General features: G+C 43.3%; 2 protein-coding genes across 6 annotated transcripts in view; both read left to right on the top strand.

Annotated features, from left to right (window-relative positions):
- cobl (cordon-bleu WH2 repeat protein) overlaps window positions 1–7,624 on the top strand; it is a 54,313-nt gene extending 46,689 nt beyond the window's left edge. For all 3 annotated transcript variants that reach the window (XM_076737924.1, XM_076737925.1, XM_076737923.1), the window contains 7 exons: window positions 254–372; window positions 678–869; window positions 1,047–2,653; window positions 2,789–3,022; window positions 3,227–3,343; window positions 4,551–4,856; window positions 5,716–7,624. In XM_076737924.1, coding sequence (XP_076594039.1) covers window positions 254–372; window positions 678–869; window positions 1,047–2,653; window positions 2,789–3,022; window positions 3,227–3,343; window positions 4,551–4,856; window positions 5,716–5,799 — 2,659 coding nt within the window. In that variant the 3' untranslated portion in view covers window positions 5,800–7,624. The remainder of the gene's footprint in view (window positions 1–253; window positions 373–677; window positions 870–1,046; window positions 2,654–2,788; window positions 3,023–3,226; window positions 3,344–4,550; window positions 4,857–5,715) is intronic.
- Window positions 7,625–10,806: 3,182 nt separating this feature from the next.
- The window catches only part of LOC143324563 (growth factor receptor-bound protein 10-like), a 65,153-nt gene continuing 61,335 nt past the window's right edge, over window positions 10,807–14,624 (top strand). For all 3 annotated transcript variants that reach the window (XM_076737175.1, XM_076737176.1, XM_076737174.1), the window contains exon 1: window positions 10,807–10,992. The gene's annotated coding sequence lies outside the window, so the exon portion shown is untranslated. The remainder of the gene's footprint in view (window positions 10,993–14,624) is intronic.

The raw sequence follows: 14,624 nt of genomic DNA, 5'->3' as shown, positions 1-14,624 counted from the left end.
ATGTAACAACAGCATCAAATAAGCAGTTCATAACATCTGTTTGCTGGTGTCTGGGTGACTGTTAATAAATATTATGGAGTCATGGGCAGTGCTGCAATATGACTGCTACTATTCACTGATGTCTTTTCATAGTCATATTCTCAGATCTCGTCTTTTTGATCCCTTTGCTGCTATGGCACTCCCCATGTGTTGTTTTTACATGTGTATGTGTGCAGATGTCTTTCTGACATATATCTTTATGTACCATCCTCAGACACAATTACATCAGCCCACAGGCAAAGTCAGACAGGTTAAAACACAGCTATGAAGATGACCCAGAGCTCACAGCCCAGCTTCATCAGACTTTGGCAGATTTTGAAGCAGACCTTGCAGGTGAGGGGGCATGCCATGGGGGTATCCACATATAATCTACAACTGGATTTGTATGTTATCTTTGAGGCATTAAGCCTGTCAGCCATCATAACAACACTGCAACAGGTGGCACAAGGACACACATAAGACACAAAGATGTTTCTTATCAGGCTGTGTGCAAGTAAAGTAGCCTTGAAGTGGTTCATATTACTGTATTTAACATTGACCAGAAAACTCAGTGAATTTTGATAAGTAATAGTCATTAAAATGTGCCCAGAGTACCAAAATATCATGTGTTAACCCCTTGATCTGTTCCCCCTTTCCAGACCATATAGATAGAGTCTCAGCGGAGGAGACTCCCTATACCATGTCCTCAGACAATAATGAGGTGCCGGTGTCTGTAGTGGACATGGATGTGCCAGTCACAGCCATAGATGAAGTACTGGAGGACTATGGACATAACAGTGTAGAAAAAGAGGCAAAGTCACAAACCCTGACTGAGTCCGCTGGCAGCAAAGGTACGAAGAACAGTATGTCTACGTCCAGTAGATCATACAGTAGTTGACACCTCAACAGCTGTTGACATTTTATGCCTTTAAAGGCATTTATTCTGGCTCAATGGTATCAATACAATACAGTTAAAACTGTTTTATTTAGATTTTAAATTGACTTTTTCTTACCCTGTTTCATCACAGGTCCAGGGCGTAGTCACCAGTCCAGCGTTGAGCCACAGAACAGAAACAACAATGCTTCTGACAGTAATAAAAGCAGCAGTGCAAATACTAAGCAGTCTGAGCAGCATCAGAAGCCAGTGAAGAACAAATCTAAAGGTGATAAAAAGGAAAAAAAGCTGCTCGAGACAAAAATGAAAGGGATGAGTATCGCTGATACAAACAGTGTGAAAAAGGATAAACAAAGAACAACATCTGCAGTGAAATCTAATGTTGACATGCAGAAACACAGCAAGAACACTGAGATCACACCCGACCCTGTGAAAAGTAACGCTCAGTCTTTTCAAGAGAAGAAACCTGTCATTCCACCAGCCAGTCAGAGAACAGTGTCTCTAGGAAGAGATGAAGAGATGCACAGAGTTGACCAAAATAACTCCAGCTCCAGTGCTTCACATGGCAAAATCACTCACAACATCACATCACGCTTCGGTCTGAAAACCTTCACTGTGGTCCCTCCCAAACCTTCTGTCTTACATGCTGCTACGGAAACGCCACCTGTCACATTAACTCTCGGTGCCATTAAGATTGACAATCAAGGAAACATGGTGAAAGTGGGAGCCTTTCCGAAGAAAGTTGGTGGTTCATCAGAGTCGGAAATGAATGATTATGATGGGTCTTCCCTTCTTGGAAAAGCCAAAGCTTTTTGGAGCTCAAATGAGAGTCGACAAAGTGCTGCGCCCCACAACAAAGGTCTCATTGATAAGGCTAAGGAGTGCACAGATGGCCTGAAAAGTCCCACTCCCACTTCCACTACAGTTTCAGAAACTACACTGAAGACCAGCAACACTGGGGACCTGACAATGGTGCAGACTTCACTTCGAAAACCTGCAGAAAGATCCCAGCCTAAAGAGACGGTTAACGAAGAAGCTAAAGAACCAGCAAAAGACACCAAAGTTGCTAAAGAGGAGCGGGTAGAGGTGGAGAGCAAGATTTCAGTGTCCAAACGCGTTCAGCAGCCAAGTTATAAAACGACCCTTCCCGCTTCAGTCCTTCCTGACCCAGGAAAAGACCTGTCCTTCCTCAAACCATCCAGACGAACCTCAAGCCAATACGTGGCATCTGCCATCACTAAATACGCCCCAAAGACTTCTGATAAACCCAACTCCATCCCTAACATACCTGAGTCCTCTGCTGCTTTGAAAACACAGACTATCGGTTTCCAGAGATCAGGTTGGTCCATGCAAGTGAATCCACACCAATCTTCCCAGTCACTTTTGTCAGATAATAAGGAGAATGAATCTGCTTTTAAATCCAACCCTCCCGGTCCCAAGAAATCTACGAGCTACCCAGAGTATGTGTCAGATAGCCAGAGGGATTTCGGAGAAGTGAGACCGGACAGGGGAGGATTTGGAAGTTACGTTGGATCCATCAAAGGAAACTCTAATACACTGGAAACAACCAAGCACATTCAGTCTAGCGGCCCCACCCAAATAAACATGACCGCCAATAATGACAGAGATAATATTAAACACATTCGTCCCAGAAGCCCCAGCCCAGCACAAAGCAGCCCTCCACATTCATCTGCCAAACCACCCACAACTCTCAAGACCGCATACCAAGGCCAGACAAATGTGAGTAAAACCTGCAGTATAAACACTCTTTTTCATGTTATGGCTGCCCTGAAAAAGGAATACTGTGAAGAATCTTTACAGCAAAGTTGTTACTGTAAATTCCAGTGTAGCTAATACTCCATGTCTTGTATTCAGAACAAGAGGGACATGCCCAAGGCGGCCACCCATCTAGCACCTGATGTGAAACCACAGCCCTCTGTCACAGAAGCAGACAGTGGTGTGACCCCTGGGCATCTGCCGGTGACGGTGTTTGGCCCAGTTAAGAAGTTCAGACCGGTGATCTGCAAATCTGTTGAGAAAGAGACATCTCTGCACAGCAGCCTGATGGAGGCAATCCAGACAGGCGGAGGCAGGGACAGGCTCAAGAAGGTGAGATCAAGATGAATCCATCTTCAGTGCTGTAGGTGGATGGATGAGAAAGAAAGTGATCACAATGCCAACTGAAAGCTAGGAGGCTGCATCTACCCCACTGCCAGTCAGAGAAATACACTATATCCTTAAAAAAGTGTTCATGGTGGTGTTGGCTGGTAGACGAGACAGGGATTTTGACTTTATTTTTGATTTCATTATTAGATAACCACCTCTGGTCCCAGCAGCATGAAGAAAGCATCTTATGTTGAGGAGGAGAATGAGAGATCTGCTCTTCTGGCAGCCATTAGAGCTCAGAGGAACTCCGGAAGGCTGAGGAAGGTAAAATGTTCTCTTTGCTATTAATGCAATATCACTCCATGTCTGTCACCATCGAGGGGGGTGGTAGGGAGATAAAACCTGGCCCTGAAAATCACAGTTTGGTTGTTTCTTACATCCACTTTCCCCCATCTTGAATGTGTCCACGTGTAGTCCTCAGACAAATGTTAAGTCTATACTGTTAAACATCAACAGTGCTTCTCTTTTTGACCAAGCTAGACAGTTTTGTGCAGAGAAGATGAATCCCATTCCGTTCGTTGATGCTGTGACTTTTCCTGTGTCATAATGAGGTCAACATTTTTAGCGCAGTGAGAAATTTCTTGACAGCTATTTGATGGATTGCTAAGTAATTTGGTTCAGATATTCAGAGTTCCCAGAGAATGAATCCTAACGGCTTAAGTGATCCCCTTCAGCACCACCATTAGGTCATTCAAAATGTTTTTTTTTTTTTTTTCTTTTCCAATGATGATTTATGACCAAATTCCTGGGCAACCAACGATGTTCTCATCAGCCTCAGCTGTACCTTGTTTATAGGGTCAACTGTTAGCATGCTAACAATCTAAACTAAAGCGGTGAACATAAACATTTTACCTATTAATCATCAGCGTTAGCACCGTTGTTGTGCTCCAGCTACTTGTGATTATGCATAGCGAGTATGTTTAAAAGGAAATGTGAATCCTAACTCTTTGTATTGTTAGCTATTTAGCAGCTCACTAAGCCATGTATGAACCAAGTTATGCAAGCATGGGTGTCTATTTCCATCCCTCTTTGTGGACTGTGAACTGTGGTTTGCTGTCATGTAAGGACGCATGTGGAATGAAAGGGGCAGAAAACGTGCTGCTGTAGCTGAAACATCTGTGGTTCTATTCTGGAGGTTCCTTACCAGAAGTGGAATCTCTGGAATGCTGCATGACTAAATCAGACTCAAAAACTTTGTGCTTCTCAGAAAAAAGGGAATAAATAAATGAAACTAAATAACTACGTACAATGGAGGCACAAAAATAAATAAGATAAGATCACATAAATGTTGAAAACCGTGTAATGCAGAAAGATTAGAGCAGAAAAGAATTTGTCTGTGTGCGAGGTTGGTGTTGGATACACTTGTGTGCTTGGCCAGTGTGAGTTCAAATGCATTTATGTGAGAGCAGCTGGCCTCCCGTCTGTTTATATGTCTAGAGTTGCCATTGTCTCTCTCCTTTGTGTCCTCCAGACCAAATCTGAGGCCGCTGATGAGCTTGAGAAGTTCAGGAAGGCTTCTGACGAGGAGAGAAGTGCAGGCCCTCCCTCCTCTCCCTCTTTGACTTGCACTTCTCCTCCTGTCTTTACCCCACCACCGCCGCCACCACCAGCGCCCATGATTGCACCTCCACCTCCTCCCCCTCCCCCTGTCTTGCTTCAGGGCAAGCCTAGCACTGTGCCACATTCAAGTGCTAACGCCCCGATGAACCCTGCCTTGGCCAGGGAGGCTATGCTGGAGGCCATTCGCTCTGGATCTGCTGCCGAGAGGCTAAGAAAGGTACAAATAGAGATAAATACAGCATCTGTTTACACCACAGAGTGAATGTTGTTGCAGAGCTCTTGACACGTTTATTTGCTCTGCGTTAGCACAGTTGAAGTTTCAGTTCTACATGAAAACATAATGATGAGGGTAGCGATTAACTTTTCAACATCCCACACATCCCATTGGATCAGATTACTTCAGAGGCTACTGGCTTCCAAATCTCTGTCTCACCTGTTCTGACTGCAGAACAGGGAAAAATACATGCACTGGTGAAGAAATGAGAAACAAAACTAAGATAGCATAAGCAAATTCAAGTTTAGCATTAGCACAGCAAGTGATGAAATGAGTCTTGATACACAAGACAGCATAATTTCACCCAGAGAGAGTCTTATCAAAGCAGACAGGGAGGTGAAAAAAGAGACAGTCATTAGAACCAGCAGAGACACACAAGAAAAGCATATGATTTGAACCAGTGTCCTCACGAGTCTCTCACGTCTTTGGTCTGGTCTCTCATGTCTCGCCTCATTGGAAGACATCCTTGGCAGAATAAAGCTCTCCTGCAGTGCAGCAGCCGAGAAAGCTGGAAATGAATTTCAGATTGTAACACATTCACAGATTCAACTGACAGCAGTACTGTACTGCTGTGCAAACATTTCCAAGAAGATAAAAGTTCAATTTCAGGTCAGCAGTCGTGTAAAACTAGAGTTTCCAGATATGTTTTTACATGATTATTTGCATCTTTCTTTCTTTTTTCAGTATCCAGTTAGACACCACAGAACCTGATAAATTCTTTCCAGCATGCCATGAGCTATTACTCCTGTCATTACCAAAGTGGAGAACTACAAACATGACATGTTGTGTCTCTTTTAACTAGGTCGCTGCACCCACAAACACAGTCAAAGTTAACGGCAGACTGGGAACAATCCAAGCAACCTCCTCAACACTCCCTCAGCAATAAGAGGGGAAGCCCACATCACCGCAGCGAGGAATCATTTATCAAGTTTCATTTCGATCTTTGTGTGATTTGCCATTGTGCTTTTGCAACAGACGTTTGGAAAAACTGGGTTGAGTCACATTTTGAGTGAATGTCGTTTCAAAGTTCTGGGGAACTTTGTTTGATGCGTGACACAAAATACGAAAAATACAGTAAGGAGAAATAATGATCTCTACATGCTATCTACATAAACTATTCAAGCGGGGCTTCACAGCTCTGACGAGCAGTCTGGAGCCTTATGCTTAAATTAATGCACTAATGCTCAAAGAATTTTGTATGGAAGGACAAGGGAACATTGCTCTCTTAGTAGCCAAACACCAGTAACATCTACATCTGTCTGATTAAGGTGTCACAGGTGAAATGTGTGTAGCTAATTCTGCTCATAATATCAGATCTGTCAGTTAGCTTCTGGCAGTATTTTGCTGGAAAACGTTCTTTCTCTGTCCATCTTTATAACACATTGCTGTTTGGAAACATATCTTGCCATCTGTACTTGAATTCAGTAGTTTTAACTGGAACGCTGTACAAAACGTGTGCCAATGAAAGCAAATTTAAATGGTTTATGCTACTTTCAGAATTTTTTTTGTTCTGATCTTTTTTTTTTTTCAACCATAGTTAAGTTATGGATGCCTTATATTGTTGCTCAGTCAGTGTTATGTATATGATGTTTGCTGTAAAAATTCTCTATGGTGTGCAATAAGTTGCATCTGATGATGTTTCCACATTTGAATTACTTAATATATGTTTAACAAATTAAGATAATTGAAACTTAAGTACACTTCAGAAAACAATGGATAGATCCATTGATGATGTTTGATTCTATAATATTGTCTGCAGACTGTGCATTGTTTTATCCGGATCTGGTCCAGAATGCCAACTTCCACAGTTCCTGGCTCTGAGGAGGAGTGAGATGATGGTGACTGACTAGTGCCTGCTCGCTCAATGTGCTCCTGTTTTCATTTCTGTCAGTTATGCTGCTGTTTGAAGTCTAAAGACATTGTCATACTTGGTCAGTGTCCCGCAAAACTTCTATTGTACAGTAGCAGTATGACTGACCATGCCTTTGATGTTTGATATATTAGAGAAGTTAACGTGAACTTTTCCATTCCTTGACATTTCACATATTTGAAGTACTGTTATTGAAATATATCAATGGTGGATGTCACCATGAGAAAAGAGATTTGTTTATTAATCAAGTCACTACCAATGGCTGTGTAATAGAGAGCAGCAGTTGAAGGAAAGCAGTAGTTTAAGCTGTCAGTGGCCTTGATTTAGGTTAGTGTCATTGCATTCTGCTCCTCTGCCATTAAATGGTACGGTTATGGATAAAGTTTGATATCCACTCTGACTCATCGTTGGAATGAAGAAAAACTTAGAGGATCCATATTCAGGTGTAAACGCTTGCTTACTGCTGTGGATCGTGAGATAAAGCTGAGTTAATATTTGTAGAGATTTATTGTAAATTATGCTCAATTTCGACGCTCATTCAATATTTTTGCTGTTGTATGTTTTGTCCTGAGAGTGATAACCTTCACAGCTTAGAGGTTGTTTCATTTCTGCTAGATCATTTCACCTACACACAATAGCCTACAGCACATTGTAGCATTGTAGACTTTGTAAACTAAGAAAGATCTTCACCCTGAGAGATTGAACGCTTTGATGGAGAGCACTTTCACTGATGGTGTGAACATTTTATAAGCTTCTGCTTTTTAAGTGAACATTGTTTTTTGGGAAGGTTGCACAGTTATTTTTGCCTACCTAATTTTTGATTCAATAAATCATTTTGTTATCAAGTGAAGACTGACATTCCTGTATGTTTACCTTATTCACCAAGAATTTGCATTTTCTCCTCTCAAATAGCATTGAGACAAGTATGAACCTTGCCCTGGAAAGCATGATTCCAGTGCCATTCCCAGCACTGTGGTCATCCTGCTGTCCTTATGAAATGTATTGCAATCTCTCTCTCTCTCTCTCTCTCTCTCTCTCTCTCTCTCTCTCTCTCTCTCTCTCTCTCTCTCTCTCCCCCTCTCCCCATCTCTCTCTCTCTCTGTCTCTCCCTCTGCCACACCACAGATGAGCTACTATTCCAGGCAGCAGCTCATGGCCCTGACTCATCACTATGTGGTCACACGAAATGACTCTCACAGAACTTGAACCTAACCTGCATTCCTGATTCCTGAAACACTAGTCATTGTGCCCCTCCGCCTTCCCCAGAAGCATCTGGATGTTGCAAATATCCGCATTAGTTGCAAAAGCACATGGAAATACACAGTGTAGACACACATTTGTGGAGAAATCTCAGGTAAAGTGACAGAAAACTGCACACTCTCTATTGACTCACGTATCATGAACAAATATCTGCTCTCTTTAAATAACGTATTCTTTTGAGTGCGAAGGTGTTCCCAAACAAAATGTGAATTGCTGCATTTTCATGGTCTTGTTTTCAGGGATTTTACTGGCCGTTGTAGGCTGATGTTGAGTGAACTCTAGCAGTGGAATAAGTCAGTGCATACAGATGATCTTGGCTCTGCTGGCCAGAGAAAGCTGTAAATTCCTGCAGAGGACCACAGGCTCTTTTGTGGCTCAAAATTCATGCTCACTCTACAGCCATTCTAATCTGCCTTACAAATCTCTGAAGGCTGTGTATGGGTGTGAGTGAGTGATATTTTTGCTCTGAGTATGTATGCGTCTTTGAGCTTGTGCCTGTGTTATGGTTCCAAACCATTTTAACCATACCGGCAACGTAAACAGCCTCTGAATCAAGAATTACCAGAAGTTTGCACCACATAATACAACAGAAATAAATTCATTTAGGCTTGGCTTTGCGCCTTTACCAGCCTTATTGGTAAGTGTGTATTTGTTGCCATAACAGTTTCACACGGAGGCCTAAGGCAGAGACGGCGTATGTTACGTGTCACCAAGCCCATCATCATGTTGACTAATAAATTTTGAACATGTAATCATACAATTTAGATCACATCAGCCACTTTGCACACATTTTTATATGTGGCTTTTTTTGTACTGATCAGCACTAAATAAAGAACATGTTGATTTCCCTCTATGGCGTACTCATACTCATCTGGTCCTGTGAGACACTTAAGTGGAAACCATTCACCAACTGCCTCGTCTTATATTACACAGCTTTGTTAGTCTTGACAGGCCGACTTATGAGTGATGGACACAGTGAGACCGGCTATCAGCAGGGGTTTGTATTGACTTTGTGTTGTGATGTTGGGTAGCCTACCATGTATCTGATCAATCAATCTGAACAAAAGGCCTGTGCAATGCAGAATGTCTGATGAGGTGAAATCAACATAATGTGTGTTTAGTTTGTCTCATTGCCAGCCTCACAGGAAGAACGCTTTGTTTATGTGAGTGACATGATGTGTGTTTGTTAATAAGTATGTGTGTGATGCCAATGGCTGTGCAATGTCTGCTCACTGAGTGGGTGTTTACACATTGAAGGGACACAGTGTGAGTCCCCACATGCAGACACACACAGTTCAGGACTGATGACCTTTTGCACTTCAGTCTCCCATGGTGCTTTCCCATCACTTAAACTTCTCCAAGTCTGAAATATCACAGGCCGTACGAGAAATGATCTGAATGCTGGTTTATCCCTGGTGTCACTTCTCTGGCTCAGTTTAAGTCGTTTCCTTTGGTGCGTGTCACTCCAAAATGTTTTATTAATCTGTACTGCTGGTTCCTGGTCTGAACTGGAATAACACATGAGCTGAATGTACACCTCTTGATGTTTCTCTCAGTCATAAACATGAGAAGGTCTTGTGCAATCCCCTTACAAGCCTCATGGGGATAAAAACACAACAGCGCCCGGAAGGTAACTCTGGTGCAATGAGATTTGACCCCCAGTTGTGCAATATGCATACCTCACAGCCACCGGTGTTTTAATTTCTTTTGGATTTTTGGATTGTGCTTGTCAGAGCAGAGCTTCTGATTAAAAGAGTCGTCCTTAACTTAGTCTCATCGTGGTATATTATACTGTATTCTTACCATGTTACCGCTTTGGTTATAATCTGTTACACTGGAAAGAATGATGAATGCATCATAACCCAATGAGTGTTTGAAATACACTTAAACTTGTGTTTGATCCATTTTTATTCACATCTCAATAAACAACAGTATATATGTAAATCTGCACTGAACATCAAAGCCTGTAGTTTTAAGGGATATTACTTTAATACTTTAATGTCTCTTATGAAAAGCAGGATTCCCTTACACGTTCATGTTTACCTATTCACGTTAAAGAAAGAAGCCTTTTCCTTAAAAGTGAAAGGATGAGAACCCGAGGAATGAAATGCAGCCATTTAAATGTTTACATTGAGGCTGCCAATAGATTAAGAGCTGATTAAGACATCTAAAGCACTTTTTAAGGGTGTTCATGCCTTACTGTCGAGTAAGAGGGGGAAGTATTTTCAGTGTGACCCAAAGCACAAATGTGATTATTTAAAATCTGTGAGGTTTAAAAGTTTGTTTTCCGCGCACATCAGGTGATGCAACTTTGTTTCACAGTGATATTTTGTTATTGAGAAACTGCCTTTGTCTTAACAATGACGTTAAAAGAGTTTTTCAAAATAACCCAACAATCTTGTACATTGGTACACTCAGCAACCTCCTGTTCTCGCTTTGTTTCATTCAGAGTGTACAGGTCCTGCACTACGTGCGCTTTAATCCGGAACACAGTGAACTCAAAAAGCCAGAGACAGCCCCTCAAAAAAAGAAAAGAACAAAAAAAAAAAAAAGCGGAATCCTCCGAACACGCCCTTATTCCCATAGGACGTGAACGCCGCATTAATCACCCCTCACTCATGGGCGTGGCCTCGCCTAAAAGGGGAGGAGTTGTTTGCGTGCGTGTGTGTAGGTTTGTGTGCGTGTAATGTGTGTGTGTCCTCCCCGGCCGCATGAGATGAGCTGTCTGCAGTCTTTGCGGCCACTGTTTTCGCCTCCTCCTCCTCCTCCTCCTCCTCCTCCTCCTTCTCCTCCTCCTCTTCTTCTTGCCTCTGTCTACCTGTCCAGTCCGGGAATGTTGACCATCGTGGCCTGATCCTCCGCTGCCGAGTGTCCCTTCATCTCCAGACTGCCACTCTCCGTGATTGTCTCTGGCGGCCGTAGCCTTCCTTCCACTGATCTGGCTGTAAGGTGAGTGCATGTTGCCGGAGGAAGACGCCGTTATCGCGCTCCCCGTGCTTTGGGAAGAGGGGGGACCAGAAAGTCCACGCAGAGTGGGCAGTGAGCGCGTGTGATAAAAGTTTAATGTGCTGTTGTGATGACACGCACTGTTTTGTGGAACGGAACACGTGTGCGCACTGCGCGTAACCGCCTAGCGGGGCCAGGGTCCATGTCTTCCTCTCTGACAACGTAGCGGCCAGTCATTGAACTCTGAGAACAAGTTTATTCACTGTATCTGGCGCTTGCATTTAACTCTGTGTTGGCTCGTGCGTGTTTTTTCCACTCGTGAAGAGCTTCCGTCGCACACTGTTCCGGGGTTCGTGAAGTTACGCGTGCCGACAAGCAGCCCCTAGATCTCGTGCACTTTTCCGCACCTTTAGCAACAGTTCCTGTGGCTCGAGGCTCTCGTGGGGAAAAGTATTTTGATCCCGACTGCCTGCCTTGTTTACAATTGCGTAACAGCAGTCTACGGTGGCCCATAGCCTACTTTCTATCCAGTAGGACTCCAGCTCCCCGCGTTGCGCCCCCCCCCAAAAAAGAAAATATATAGAAATAAAAAAAAAACACTATATTCTGTGAGAGTCTCGCCACTCGCCTTATCTTGTCTTATCATTTTGGCAGCATTCGCTTTAGGGGTGGGAAGAGGGAGAAAGAGGCGTTTTCTCAGGGATACTCATATATCCCTAATGCAGTGGTTCCCAAAGTGAGCTCCGGGACCCCTAGGGGGTCCTTTGGTGGGTTCCTGGGGGTCCTCAGTGAAGTGAGGAACTGTTGTGTTGAATCCATTTTAGAGCCGCTGCAGCTTCAAGCAACAAGACGTTTTTAATCAGCTGAGTGTTCAAACTGTCATCGTGCACTTGTGAAGCAGGTCTGGAGTCCTGAATCAAAGCAACAGCTAAAGCGCTTCCAGAGGGAGTGTGTCGGGAAGTCTCATCGAGCTGGGCTGCATGATGTGGCTTTCTTGATGTGAAAATCTGAAGGAATCCCTCGCCTACTCATTCGTCCTCAAGCCTCCCCTGAATGCAGCTATTCCCCCAAATACTGCCAATGCTTACTGTAACTATAGATGCACCTCCCTTCTGCTGTGTACACTATTGTATTCTCCTCTATTGTTTCATTGTGCCATTTGTTTTAAAATGGTTCTGCAGCTGATATCAGTTATACAGTGAAGCAATGTTCAATGGCGGTGGCACTAACAGAAAGGGTCAGTGAGTGAGAAAGAGCCTGATCATTATCTAATCTAACTTAATGTGGAAACGTCTTGACAAAGCAACTCTTCATAGATAGTCTAATCTGCCCTGTCGTTCGGGCCTTCCTCCAAATCAATTTCTTTATTGGCTGCATGTGGTGTCTGCAGAAAGTTGCATAACCACCCAAATTTATGATTCTGGGAACTATCGACGTTGGCCTGTGTGTTTTGAATGCAGATCAGGGCTCGCGCTGGGAGGCACTTGGGGACTGATGCACAGGGTAAGATTTTGCAGGTACTGCACATTTTCAAGGGGAATCCTGAGATAACAGTCAGTGCTGTTCAAAAATGGAGGATATGCCAACATTTGGGATTGTCAGCTGCACAGGCAGAGCTATTGATCTTTCATTTCCAAAGGTGGCACCCTTGTGATAAGGAAAACACTGGATAAAGCCAAGCTGTAAGCATGACTCCATACTGTGTCGGATGGTTTTGAGTGCATGTAGCATTCGGCCTTGTCGTGCAGTACTTGCTAGGCTAATTACTATTGGATTAATTGAAATCCTGTAGACTTAAAGTTATTAGTATATCTTAAATTTAACCTCACATACCTTTCAGAATTAAGGCAAGCAAAGCACAGCAACCTCTCTGCAGTCACTGAAGTGAAACACACTATCTTGCCAGCCACTGATATTCCACTCAACTTGGCAAGCTACACTGGAGCGTTTAGATACGGCGCCCATGCATGGTCCTCTGCATGCTAACCTCTAAAGTGTGGTTGAATGTGAAGTAGTTTGATCACGTGGTTCCTGCTGTGTACAGTCTAAAACATGCTATAGTTGTGTCTTTTCAAGCATGGGATTTTTTTGACACTCTCCCATTCATAACCAAAGAGGATTTCTCTTTTCCTTGCCCCTGCACATTATTTCCTGCTTTCTTTCATTTAATTATGTTGTGGTCACATCTCTGTGCACATGGCAACCGCTCTAGCTGCGGTTTCTTTCACCCCCTCAGCACCAGTCCTGCTATTTCAAGTCCATGCTCAGTAAGCACAGGCATGACGGGGCATGAACTCTGCAAGACTACAGGCTGCCAAAGGGCTGCTGACTGCACATAATGCACATAATTATACTTACAATAAGCTATACTCAACTCGCTCTAGGATTCAGACTTTTTTTTTTACAGAAAGAATCTCAAATGCACTTGGTTCTGCTGCCTGAAGTCCATTGGCTTTTCATTGAAATACTGTATGCTTGGCAGTATTTACCCCCGAGATTTGTTGCATAACCAAAGTCTGAGCCATGTTTTAAACTTCAGAGCTTTTCTTGATGTACAAGTGTGCATAAGTTTGTATACATAGAGTTTCAGCTGCCATTCAATGGGAAAAGATATCCTATTAGCTGGTATTGGTGGTATAAGAGCTTGTGGTCGTGCTCTAGGCAGCATTCCATTGGGTCTTGCGTCAGCCAGCAGTCATTCAGCACTGGTTAGTCTAGGCTTATGCACTGTTAATACCCCCTCCCTGATGTCATGACACCATTAACCCAAGCCTGCCGGGGGACCACAGCACAGTTCATGTCAGTCAACTGACTCTGGATCTAAAAGCAGAGCAACTTCACCCTCAGTACCAAAATGCTCAGTGGTCAAGAAGTAATCCAGAGATGTTGGAGACTGCTGTTTGGTTTTTTGGCTAAACATTCAGTTTGGGCTCAGTTCAGGCATAACTTCTAGATGCTCTTCTCTTCTGCTAAAATGTCCTACATTGGGTTCAGTTCCCACAGACTTAGCCTTAAAACAAGCTCCAGACTTTTGCATTTGTTTTTCTTTTAAATGTTACTTAACCACAAGTTAACAGTTCCTAAGACTAATGTGACCACTTATTGTCAACGGTCCAATTAATGTTTTGACTTGGTATCTCAGCTAAAACCGCTGAGTAATCATGTTCTGCTTTGTAAGGAGTCATTTCTAAGAACCGACGGCCTTGCCAGAGGAAAAACTCTGTGGTATTATTCTTCTTCCTCCTCCTCCATACTGTAAATATGGACCTGTACAAACACAATTCTCACCGCTTTCCCCTTGTGACCCAAGGTGATGCAATGCTTGCTTGTCTAACCACCAAAGTGTACAGTGGATTGAGTTTCTCACTGCCTGGTGTTGGTCCAAATGTGGCTGAAACCCAAGCCTGCGTGAGAGGCAAGAATGTTGCCTTTATTCTGTAGGTAACTGAACACCTGAGGGACCACATGCACGGGTGGGAGCAGGTAATGTGGTTTGGATGCACAGTGATGTCGGACGAAACGATCTCTCTCAACGCACATGTGCACCATTTTCTCCCTCGCTCACGCGTTCTCTTGCTTTTATTTCTATATGTTGTATAATCTTTGTCTCCCTGTCCATCTGTCCACCCCATTGT

Source organism: Chaetodon auriga, chromosome 8 (assembly GCF_051107435.1).
Source record: "Chaetodon auriga isolate fChaAug3 chromosome 8, fChaAug3.hap1, whole genome shotgun sequence".
In the NCBI taxonomy this organism is placed as follows: Eukaryota; Metazoa; Chordata; class Actinopteri; order Chaetodontiformes; family Chaetodontidae; genus Chaetodon; species Chaetodon auriga.
Note: the sequence above shows the minus strand (reverse complement) of the source record. Positions and strands in the feature narration are given on the sequence as shown.